Source organism: Ixodes scapularis, unplaced genomic scaffold, assembly GCF_016920785.2.
Source record: "Ixodes scapularis isolate PalLabHiFi unplaced genomic scaffold, ASM1692078v2 PGA_scaffold0__279_contigs__length_252992795, whole genome shotgun sequence".
Lineage (NCBI taxonomy): Eukaryota > Metazoa > Arthropoda > Arachnida > Ixodida > Ixodidae > Ixodes > Ixodes scapularis.
In genome coordinates, this window is record NW_024609835.1 from 209,874,123 (window position 1) to 209,886,959 (window position 12,837).

A 12,837-nucleotide genomic window follows, 5' to 3' on the forward strand; every position below is an offset into this window, starting at 1 on the left:
GCATAAGCCAATCCCCGGCTCCACACTTTTCGAAAGGGAACCGCCACTCGAACAACAGCAACTTCAAGGTCCCACATACAAGGCGACCCTCCCTGTGCAGCCCAGGAGGCAACAGAGGGAGATTAGCAACTTTGTCCACCCCCTTTGACCTCTTCTTCTGATAAGCCTCCCCACTTTCTTTTGTGTCCGTGTGGCTGTGAGCGAGTGCGAAGGCCGCTTCTAGCGAATCAGAGGTGTGGAGCGAAACACGTGACCGCTCTCCGTAGGACAAGGACGCTTGGACGAACATATGTCACTCGACTCGCTCTGACGCGCTGATGGCTTACTGGAGTCATAGCCTTCGCCGTTTGCCAGTTTATGGTGAGTTGTAAGGACCACGTAAATCCGGTTTCCAAAAAGCGTCCGTCAGTGTTTTCTTTTCCGTGCAAGCAGGTCCTGACGAGTTCCATTTCGCGACCGTGGTTTTTCGTCGTGAACGGCCAGAATACATCTATGCAAACTTTTTCATCTATTGGCTATTTATTTGGTCGGGGTCTATGGAATTATTGTGCTGTGTTTGTTGAACGAGTTTCGACAAAGAGCTGCTCATCGGCGGACGCGAGACTTCCGTTGAATGTGATCGACCGCCTTCATCCTCGACATTGTGTTTGCGGTGTTTCGTGCTGCCCGAATCGGATTGTGCACCTATCACGACTGAGAGCTGCTCATCGGTGACCGCGAGGCTTCCGTTGAATGTGAGCGACCGCCTTCATCCCCGGCATTGTGTTTGCGAATTGGTCTGTGCTGCCCGAATCGGATTATACATCTATCACGGATTACATGAGATCGCTCTCTTATTTGTAAGTACTTTGCAAGCATGCTTAAAAACATGAACTGCCGCTTGCGTCCCACGTAACTTCCGGTCGTTCCGTCTTTCCAAGCCTGTCGAGTTTTGCTTACGTCACCAGTGCTAGAAAGAATAAATGTCGCAAGCAGGGTTCTCCCCTCCTTGCGACATTACCGGGGGGGGGGGGGGGGAGGGGGGAGGAGGGAGGTGGACATTACCGGGGGGGGGGGGGGGGAGGAGGGAGGGGGGGTAGAAAGTAACACCCCTTTTAGGGTTTTAGACATTAATCACACCCCTTTTCAGGGTGTTAGAGAGCACACCCATGACTAAGGGTGTTAGAAAAATCACGCCTTTATTCTAGGGTGTGAGAGTATCACACCCCTCTTTTAGGGTGTCCGAAAATCACACCCCTTTCTTAAGGTGCTAAGAATTACACCCCTTTCCTAGGGTGTTCTGTTACACGAATAAGGGTGCTCCCCATAGGACAAGCCATTTACACCAAAAAGGGTGTTAAAATTTTAAGTGTGTATGCTAGAACCGCACGGAATATATCACTATATCAACATCTTGCGCGCTTTTAAAGGCGGTAGACAGTAACGAGTACTTTATGGTTTGCTATAAAGCGTGAACATGCATACACGCAGCCCTGGTACCGAAGGGTTCTGGTGAGGGGTCACTCACCGCGGCCGGCGTCGCCGTCCGACGACGAGTTCGTGGTGTCCAGCTCGGAGTCGAGTCCCACCAGGCGCTGACCTCCCGGGCCCTTGCGAGACATACCCGAGGTCGTGGTGCCTTCTTGTCCGGGCGTCTCATTGGACGGCGCACCTGAAGCGACGCCACCAGGCCGACATATGGGCACGGCCACGCCAGCCTTCCTCCCGGCGAGGCTAAGATCACCGGCAAGCCTACCCTTCGGAGGTAAGGTTAGGAAATAGTTTGAGAATTCAAACAGCGCAAAGGACGAGGGACCAGATGAAGAAAGACACAGAGCGGACTGTGAGTCAGCACTGCATATGTGTCTTTCTTCAACTGGTTTCTCGTCCTTTGCATCGTTTTAATTCTCAAATACGTCATACCAACGTTAGGGCCGCGTGGCACGCGGCCCTGACGTCTCGCAGCTGCGATGGCGCTGTCGACGGCACTGCGCATGAGCTGACGCGTCACTCCCCATGAATTCGGTTTCAGCGCACGCGCAGTGCCCACACCTGGTGTGGGCAAACGCGGGCTTGTTTGGAAACAGCGGGTCGGTCTATAGCCCAAGCTTCAACTTTAGCAACGTTCATTAGGAACTAGCACCACGACGACGCACCCAACCCTACGAGGAGAACACGTGGTACATCACACATTCATGCAGCCCCGCGTTTTCGTCGGGTTTGCTCCCCGGTTCAGCTGGAACCACTAGTCGCCAGTGTCACAAGACCGCGGTTACGCACCCGCCAAACACCCCCAGGACCACATCGCGATTGAGCTGTGCACGGAGGACACACGCTCCTTGTGTACGGACCAGGAGGTGTTACGCCCCGTGCAAGGTCCCAGCTCATTGGGAACACCGTCAGCTCCACAGGGCTTCGTCCAAACCGAGCGCCGGCAGAGGCAGCAGCTCGGTCAGTGAGATCCGCCGAAGTGGAGGCAGCGCTTGTGATTGTATCAAGCTCATGACGAGGTTGAGTTCACCTATAACTGTCACCACCCCGGCTCGGAGGAATGTAACTCGATGACGTCTAGTCCCAATTAGTCCCTCCTCATCCCGACAACAATCATGGCGGCTAACAAATAGTATGATTCAACCGACAAGGTTGTGTCCGGTCGCTGGTGGCAGCCATGGCATGGGCCAAGGCCGAGACAGCGTTCCAGCTGACCAGGGACTTGAAATTGGCCGATGGCGCCGGCGTCCATGCAGACCGCGGCCCTCAACCTGTTGTTAACCTTCCTCAAACTCTGTCACGCTTTGTTCCATACAAGGGCCGAATTTCCGCGTTGTTCCTGTTTCTCCCAGCTAAGCTCGAAGATGGTCCTCAGCGCACCCCTGTTCCAGCTGAGCGTCAAGCGGTGGTTTATAGAAAGTGCCTATATATACTTCATCGACTTTCAGCAGGTCGCGGAGTGTGCCTCTCGGACATAAAGTTCCTCAATAAGCGGTGCACTTTGTGCTACTTACAAGTAACGTCATTCTTTGAAGCGCCAACTGCGCGACAGTGCGAGTTTTAGGAAGCGAACGGCGGCTAAGGGGGTGTCCAAACAGGACACTACAAAACGCACGACTCCGACAAATCGTGCGTTTTGTAGTGTCCTGTTTGGACACCCCTCAACAGCAACAGAATGAACGGAAAGACTCCAAAGCATCCCCGTGAATGAGTACGCAAATTTAGACAAGGACACTGTGCCCCTCCCTCCATGGGAGGATGGGCATAGGTAGCGAGGAGGTTAGTTCGAGATATGCGAGGTGAGGTGTGACGGCACCTGTGAACCGAGAAGCAGGGAGCGCACCGAGAGAGGATGAGAGGAGTTTGTGTAAACAAAGAACCCCCTTCCCCCCCCAAAAAAAGAAAAAAGTTTGGAACATGTTTGACACGCCATTTGAGACGTGTCATAAGTGTCGGGTTTTAGTATGCCTCCCTTTGAGCAGCTCGCCTGCTTTATTACTCATTCTTCGAGTGTGCGCGCGCGTGCAGAAAAGGTGACCGCTGATACAGGGCATTGTGCAGCCTGACGCGCGTCTCCAGTTATAAACGCCTCCGGCACGCTACTCGTCCTTTCGCGTAGTCCCGACACCGGAGGGTTCGCGCTAAGGGTCACTCACCGCGGCCGGCGTCGTCGTCCGACGACGACTCCGTGGTGTCCAGCTCGGAGTCCAGTCCCATCAGGCGCGGACCTCCCGTTCCCTTGCGAGACGAGGTTGCAGTGCCTCTCCTTCCGGACGTCTTCTTGCGGAGTGCCTTGCGGTTCGGCACAAGCTGCAGCTCGATCAGCTTGTCCACGACACTGTGCTTGGGCCGCTTGTGGCTCATCCGGTCCATGATCAGACGCAGGGTGTCTGCACCACGGACAGACATTGCTCTGACTGGGGACGTCGCGAAACTGTCGAGGCTAGAGATCGACCAAGTTCGACTCTTTTCGAACTTTTTAAGCCCAAGTTCGACCGAAGCTCGACTGTTACGCGCTAGTACGGAAAGTGAAAACGAGCCGATGGCGCCTGGTGGAGGAAGGGTGCAATATTTACCGGGTACGCATTGTTTCTATTCATTAAGAGCTCACTGCATCATTAGATGTTACATGTTGGCTTTAATATTGAGAAATACATTGGTCATAACATACTAAAAATTATAAGAAACCATTACTGGAACTATATTTTTCACAACTTCTGAGATTTTTGTGTTGAACTGAAGTCGAGCAAAACTGTTAAGAACTTCGTCAAACCAGAGCTTCGAGAAAAGTTTGCGACATCCCTAGGAATCACCCCACAGAGGAGTCCCGACGTCGCCTTTGGACTGCTCATTCCTTAGTTCGTTCAGCTAAGGCCCGAGCGGCGGCGGCCGAAACCAGTTTTCGCCCTCAGCGGCTTGCCGCTCGGCGACGTCATGGAAACCTGCCCGTGCGCGGTTGAGGGCTCGTCGTTTCTCGCCGCAGAAGAGAAGACCCAATCGGAGGTGCCGTAGAAAGTGACGTTGCAATCCCATGGCAACGCGCGAGCCGCTTCTCCGCGCGCCTTTCACGTTGCAAAGGAGCGTACCGTTGTTTCGTTTCGTCTGGTTTTCCCCCAATGCCTTTCCCAACGGAGCGGTTCCTCGAAACTGAGCGACTGTTTCCCTTTTTATATGGCAAGACGAAACCAGAGTACCTAGATAAGGACGCTAAGGACAACTGCTGGGAAACTACAGGAGAAGAATTCAGAATTACGGGGGAGTTTCTTCGTGGCACTTGTCGCATGTCACATCTGTTGTGACGGATGTCGTGTTAATTTCGTGACCCTCTCAAAAGTAGACTTCATCTCTGGCATGTAGCCGGGACTGCAAAGCACTGACCTGCCCCTCGGCAGCACCAACTCGGCCGAATCCAAAACCTGCGCCTCCTTCCCTTCAGAGCGGCGACGTCGCAAGATCAACGAGTAGGCCAGGATGATCCAGGCCAACATGGACACCTACCATGTAGGCAGCGAGTGCAGTTTCGATGCTGATATACACGTTTGCAAGTCCGGCTTCAGGGCGCTGCCATCTTGTTTGGCTGGGGTGCGCTTGGTCGAGCCATAACCCGATTACGAAGCCTTGCTAAGGCGTCGTAATCAGATTATGGCCGCGCCCAAGAGCGCACCCCACTGAGGAAGATGGCGGCGCCCTGAGACCGGACTTGCAAACGTGTATATGCGAAAGATGTGAGCCGAAACGGAAGAATCTAACGAAGAGCAGGCGATGAAAGAGAAAGAAATCCTGCGGAGGGTGACCTTGAGAACGCGAGAGGGTGCGCTGTCACGTGACTATAACGTCTGCAAAACTGAGGCCAATCTGGCCATCCTCGCATTGGGACGGCGACCGGCGGCGCCGTTGCCGCTAGTGTGGTGAGGCCTTAAGACACACAAAGCCTCTCTTTTTAAACTTATGATGTATATTAGAAAAGCCGTGAAAGCTACACTAATGTGGTTTGTGCGGGCGAAATATACGGCCAGGGCGACAAATATAGGGGGCTAATCGTCATACTAAGCCGAATAATTGACTAAACCTTGTTCATTAAATATTGAATCACTGAAAATAGCCATATGATTCTAATTAAAAACTTGCTGAGCTTCCAGGAAAACAACTAAATCAGTCATTTCGGGAAATACTGAGCGTGTGAGAAGCAAGTTCTGCCCCAAAGTTGTCCCGCGTGCAACACGCACAAGGCTGGGGAGAGAACGCGGATGAGAAGAGACGGAAAAACAGCGCGGTCGCGTTAGCGCACAGGTAGCCTTTTCCCCGCTGCATGGGTGGTAACTTTAGCTCTCCACCGTGCTTCAAGGTTTGATGATATTGACTGATTTACTGGTTTTCGATGACGCTCAGCAAGTTTCTATAAAAGCCGTATGTTATTTTTCAACAATGAAAACGTTAATTGACACATGTGAGATAATTACCCGACTGATTGTTAGGATTAGCGTCCTATACATGTCTTCCTGGACGTCTACCTCAGCTGCACAAACTGCATCAGTGAAGCTTTCATGGATTTCTTTTTAAATAAATATATGAAGCTTAAAATGAAACACCCTGTATATGGATGTGTACAACGCGCATGTCGCAGCTGCCGGATAAAGTCCTTTCTTCACCTTGATTGCAAGCGGTGCCAACTTCGATGAGAGGATATAGGGTCAGCCAGTCGCGGGCCCGGTTTCCCCATGCTTCTCTACGGGAGACACATTCAGCGGAGCGCTAAGTTATCGCTACGTGAGCGCTCCAAGGAGCGCTCATGTGGCGCTTCCTGGCGCGTGATGTAGCGCTGTGTTAGCTGTGCCGTGCTTGCTGCTGCGGAATAGCGCGTGCACGGCGATTCCTCGGTTGTTGTTTTTCCTTAGGCATTGAAAGAAGAGGAAGAAGAGCCGCCCTGTAAGCAGAGGGTCGGGCTGGTCGGGCAGGCGACCCAGAGTCATGGACTCTGAGCGACTAATTGATTGGGTACGAACTCATAGCTTTCATTCGATATGTGTGACGCTGGTTTCAAGGACACGGAGGTAAAAATAATCGCCTTCGAAAGAGCTCTGTGTCTCGGTCCCTCAGCCTAGGAACAAGGTTCGCCGAGTACCCGTCGGTATCTCGGTGGCGAAAGATTTCGCGCACCCAGAAGGCTCTTCTGGGAGTTAAGCCGGCCACACAGATAAGCACTAATCGCGTATGTAAGAGCATTTGTCGCATTTCTATTTCAGCATCCGACATATTCGCCATGGTGCTGCTGATGCACACCCAACCACAGGAACCGAAACCGCAGTGCACCTGCTAATCCGCAGCACCGCGGTACAAGAAGCGCTACTAGGGAATTGTAGTAGACCGTTTTTCTCCTCTGCTACGGTATCCCCGAAGAAAACGCCGCAGCTGCGCATGCGCGCCGCCAGCCTTCTCTGCATAGTTCAAGGTCTTGCGGCGGATTACGGAGCGCTATCCTGGTGCTTAGCGGGATGCCGAAACGGTCTACTACAATTCCCCAATGTCGCGCTAACGCGGCGCTACTGAAGCGCTAACAAGGCGCTACTGGAGCGGTAACAAGGCGCTACTGGAGCGCTAACAAGGCGCTACTGGAGCGCTAACCACCCACTATATTAGAACGAAGTTACGCTTGAAGCGCCACATGAGCGCTCCTTGGAGCGCTCACGTAGCGCTAACTTAGCGCTCCGCTGTATGTGTGAACAGGCCTTTAGTTGTTCTTAAAGGAGTACGGAAACAAAAATTGAAATATTCAAATTTCGTTCGGAAATGAGTCAAGCACGACGGATAATAACCGTTAATGAAAATCGCCCGTTTTTATTTTGAATGATTGGCTATTTTTTTCGTTCCAAACGGTGCACTCGAGCAAGCGCTCGAAGATAAGCGAACGGAGGGCGCGATGCGTCATTTAATATACGGCGCAAACAAAAAAAGAAAAAAAGATTTCCCGCATTTGTGACACAGCAAGGCTGACGTGGTTATCAACTTTGCCGTTGGTGGCGTTGTCAACAGTGCTGCCAGCCCTAGGGATTTTTCTCTAGATTTAGGGATTTTCTTTATCGTTTAGGGGCAAAGGGGAATGTGTCCAAACCTAGGGATTGCTTTTTTAATGGGTTTCAGAGGGCTTTAGAGACACCTTCCTTTACTATTTCCTCATCGTTCCTGCCGATTGCAGCGGGAAAAAGGCTTCTCTGTGTATTGTCGAGGCCAGAGATAAGTGGTAAAGGCGATTTTGTGGGGCCCCACAAGGCCAAAGTGATAAAGTGTAATTATGTAAAAAGGTTTCAACGACGCGAATTTAACCTTTAAATGGCCACCCAGCTACAGGAATCTATGGTTAAGCTAGTCCATAACGATCATTTCAATATCGATGCAAATTTATACATTTTCAGAAAATCTAGGGAGATCTGTCGGTTATAAGTCCAAGAATATAGGAGAAGCTCCTCCCACAAGCGTGATGCACCCGTTTCAAATCTCTCCGCAGTCGAAAGAAGACTTCACTGGAATCGGAGGGGGAAAACTCTAATCTCACTCTCGTGGTTTCCTCAACGCTAAGTCAACGTCGACAGATAATGCAAATATTTACAGGAAGGCAAGACCCTCCTCCCGTGTTGGCCGCGACTCACGGAAACGATGGGACGCTATTGGATGAGGAGGTGGCGGAGGGATATATGAATCCCTTTTAGGGGCATTTGCCGCTACCTTTTTGACCTGTAACTTACCATAGGGAATCTTTTTTTATAAAATTCGTGGAAGAAACGACCGCGGAGGTTGCAACACTGGGTGTCAATAGCGTCAACCCGTTCCAAGCGAGCCGTTCGAAGTACCCGTGGGGTGACGAGCGTGTGGCTGGCCCAAGGAGCACGTGGCTTCCACAGCAGTCAGCTGACGGGTGAACGGGGTGGGAAAAACAAGCTTTGTCCAAATTTTGAGCAACAGGCTAATCTTCTAGGGGGAGAATGGCTGTGTCCGGGTACACGAACGAGGGTTTGGTACAATTCGCGATTTGCGAGTTGAGGAAAGCTATGAAGGAAAACGTTGAATTCCAAAGAGCGGCGCTGCTGCGATGGAACTTGCTACGTCGTGACTACGTAGCAAGTTCCCCAACTTTGCTAGATTACCCCCCAAATGGGCTCCTCATGCATCCACCAGGTGCACATCGAAAGATAGTTTAATTAGCTTTAAAATTAGTTTTCTTGTGCCTTTAAACGAGAGACTAGTATCTTTGAGGTTATGCTGCAACATGCAGCACATTGAATGTTGCAGCATAACATCGCCCGTGATCATTCAACGCCGACAACACTACGTGCCTGGACGGGACAAGACCAGCTAGCGCGCCACTGACGGTTGAATTCTACAAAAGAAACCTGCCCAACAATCCAGACCTCAATTCGGCAGCAGTGCGGACCGAAGCAACACCTAATCATCTGTATTTCTGCAGGTGAGAACCACGTAGTTCTTGTATAAACTCAGCAAAGCGTCCGTGCACTGCTGCCGAACACAGCAATAACTTTTAGTATATTGAAACTGTGTTTGTGAGAGTGATGGAGTGTCGTGTCGTAGGGTGTTGCTTCCTCAATTCCTGATATATAATGAGTAAGGAAACGAAAGATATAGCGAAAGCCATTGAAGATCTAAGACGCGAACTGAGGGCTGAACTCAGAACTCTAAAAGACACTGAGAAGTTTTATAACGACACTTCTGACGGAGTCAACGAAACCAGAAATCAGATGAAAGGACTCCGAAAAGATGTTAAGAAACTAACGAAAAAAAAACGAAGAACTAAACATCAAAAACCAAAGGCCAAAAAAAAAAATTGAAGAAGTTGAGCAATATCAAAGATGTCAGAACCTTGAAATAAAGGGAGTACCAGAGGAAGGTGACGCATGCGACGTTGTTCAAAGAATTGTGAGTCTCCTGAACGAGCCGATCCGACTCGGATATTGACGCATGTCACCGCGTCCCCACCTTCAAGCCCCCTGAAAACAACATCATTGTTCGGTTCGTGTAACGCACGAAACGAGATAAAATTCTTCGGAAAGCCAAAAAGCGGGGAATGAAAACTGAAAATCTTGACTATCGTGGGAACAGTTTACGTGAACGAACATCTGACGAGTTCAAACAAAAAATTTTTGGGTGCCGCTGTAGCCAATAAAAAACGGTTGGCTGGAAGTTTGTGTGGTCCTCGGGTGAGAAAATCTTTGTGAGAAATGATGAGTAAGCAAATGTTCAAAAGATTTCTAACCTGGCTGACGTTGACAAAATTAACTATGATGACTACACCTACGGGCTACACGCAAAGCCATTCTGAAGGAGAACACTCAACCTGATTGTACCTATTACGATTGTCAGGCATTTAATAAAAAAATATGGAAAAGGTGGAAGACAGTTTAAATCTATACATTTAAATACAATAAGCATAAAAAGTAAGGTAGGTGACCTAAAAATATTTTTACACTCATTGAGTGTGAAATTCGAAGCCATAGTACCCACTGAAACCTGGTTATCTAAAGAAGACACGCCACCGTATCTGCAGGGTTATAAATGCAAACATCTGAGTAATGAAGAAGGAAAGGGGCGGTGGCATAGCCATTTATCTCAACAATCACCTACAGTCTCAAGTTATGAAAGACCTAACAAGAATGGATGAAAATATCGAAGCTTATTCATTAGAACATCTGATACTCTAGTTGCTGCCTTGTACAGACCACCCTCCGGCAATATGTTTGAATTCATGCAATTTCTTGAGATCGCACTATGCATCCTCGGGTCGTTATCTGTGTCATTGACTAGTTTCGGAGATGTGAACATAGACACGCTTTCGGGTGACCGTCATGCGAGAGAATTACGCGACATCATCCATCAGTATGCCTGTAAAAATGTGATAACACTGCCAACCAGAGTGACTACAGACACTGCTACATCTCTTGACGTCTCCATTGCAAATCTAGATGATAGTGGTCACATTACAGCTGGCGGTATATTATACGACCTTAGTGACCATTTTCCCATATTCTGCTTTCGGTCTTATTGAACTGGGGAACACAACAACGAAAAACAAACGTCTTGGCACCGCCCAATAAATGACTCACTACAAACTTTTGGCTGCCTTATGGGGGAGGAGATCGAACAGTCACGCCTCTAGCAGCACGCTTCAGCTGTGGGCAACAAACCGAATGTTCTTGTTTGTTTTTGATCAGCGACATCGAAGATGACGATTCGAAGGCCAGCATTGGTCAGAGCGAAGCGCTCGTGTCCAAGCCGTGCATGACGAGGTTCAATTTCTTTGTTATGCTGTGTTAGTAAACACCGGGCTGTGGGGACAACAACCTCGACAAAGCGCCCCCTATAGTTCGATCTCCTGCCCAATAGAACAAGAAAGTTAGGATAACGTCTACGAAGAACGTGAAACGGGCCGTGCCTATAAAATCTTTGAGACTAAAGGCCCGTTCACACACATGCGTCCGTAGCGACCGCAATGACTGGAACAACCGAAACGACCGTTGCAAGGGTCTGCAACCGTCAGTTGCCATAGCGACGGAGAATCGCATGCATGTGTCGTTCACGTCGTAAGGAGTGGGAGTGAGCCCAACTTTTTCCGGTGCGTTGGAAACAACCGAAACAACCGCAACGACAGACCAATCACAGGTCGAGGAAAACTGGTCGCGCGCGTTGCATGCCGGTCGAGGGCCGGCTCCTTCTATTTGCAAACATTGCGTCGGTGGTGGTTGTCGACGTGGACGGCGTGCACTGTTAGCAAAAATAACACGCCCAGACGTGCAAACCGTTGTCCCATAGCGGACATGTCAAAACCTGTTCGTTTTACACGCAGCCATGTGTGTTATTCGTGTACACACGAGGTGCCGTGTAAACTTAACACGCTACACCGTGTCTGCCTTCCGCGAAACACGGTTGAGCGTGTTCGTTACGAAACATGGCGGCCAGCAGCCGAGAACAGGCGAGAGACGTGCCCAGCGAGAGACGTGCCCAGCGAGGCGCGCGCCTTTCAGCCGAATTGAAAGCACACAGGACGCGTTTGTTCTCGTTTGATATCTTTTATACACAGTAAACAGTCTTCAAGCGGCGGACGTAGCTACGTACAAAGGTACGTATACGTGCGTCGTCGGCGGTCGGTGGCGTCAGTAACTACGACGGAACCGCCAGACAGAAAAACGAATGCCAAACTTACATGGATAAATAACTCGAGCAAACTATTTGGAATCGGGCGGTAACTTGCGCCATCTAACAAGATTTTTAGCAACCTGCGAAAAAAGACAAAAAAAAAACAGGAGTCTGTTTATACGCTGAGAACGATCAGGAGTACACTGCAACCTACATCGCAAACAACACGGTAGCACGCATTACACAGTACTGACACCGACATATACACAAACACAATAACGACCCTGGGCCCGACACTTTCTACTCGACGTCCTTTTCTCCCCGCGGCGTACATGAGCTTGACATGTGCGGTTGGGCTCTTTGTTCGCTGACCGTTCCAGCTTTATAGAAGACACAAAACACGGCGCAGTGGATAGCCATATGTAAAAACTGTTTGCATTTAAAAAGTATGGATGTAAAATCTATAATGCTAGTCCGTTGCGAAAAATAACGATCTATTAACAGTAAATCTTAAACAGGCCACGAAAAAGTTCAAATATTTTGTTATTTTTATGGTCGATCAGTGTTATGAGCAGTCCGCCTAGCTTGAATCAGATAGAAAAACAAATTATTGGGATCTTATTATGTGTTCAACAATCAATGGAAATTATCCTTGCGCAAAGCATTTTTAATACATTCTTGTGAAGGACATCCGCCCAACACTTCACTTCCGCTAGTTGTAGTACACACTAAACATTATAACACCCATAATCGTGTAAAAAGGGTGTAAGTTAGGAAAAACACCCTTCTTACACTTCATTTACACGATATTTGAATATCGGTGGGTGTAAAAAGGGTGTGCTGATGTTTTTCATCCCTTCCACACCCTTTTTACGACCTCGCTTATTGCGATGGCGTCTGAAATCGTGTAAAAAGGGTGTATGGGCGAATTATACGCCCTGTATTAACACGGTGTGAAAGGGGCGTTATGGTGATGCCAGTCTAATACACCCATGATTTCATATCCGTTAATGCTTATTGCTTTGCTGAAACGGTTGCTGATGTACGGCGGTATAAACATCCAGTATAATTAATCGCTACACGAAGTCGCGTATGGTTAGGAAGTGATGGAGTATAGTTTTTGCAACTCCGATCGAACTCTTCGTCCGAGAGGAGCCGAAAATTACGTGTCGCGTGTGCGTCAGTTTCATCAGTTCAACTTCGACTTAAAAACAAAACATCTCCACT

At 49.4% G+C, this 12,837-nt stretch overlaps 1 protein-coding gene across 1 annotated transcript in view; it reads right to left on the minus strand.

Moving 5' to 3' along the window:
- The window catches only part of LOC8038579 (protein timeless homolog), a 622,009-nt gene that overhangs the window by 143,653 nt on the left and 465,519 nt on the right, over window positions 1-12,837 (minus strand). Inside the window, exons 22-23 of the mRNA XM_040213064.2 lie at window positions 3,627-3,860; window positions 1,508-1,651 (exon numbers count right to left, since the gene is read on the minus strand). Coding sequence (XP_040068998.1) covers window positions 1,508-1,651; window positions 3,627-3,860 — 378 coding nt within the window. The remainder of the gene's footprint in view (window positions 1-1,507; window positions 1,652-3,626; window positions 3,861-12,837) is intronic.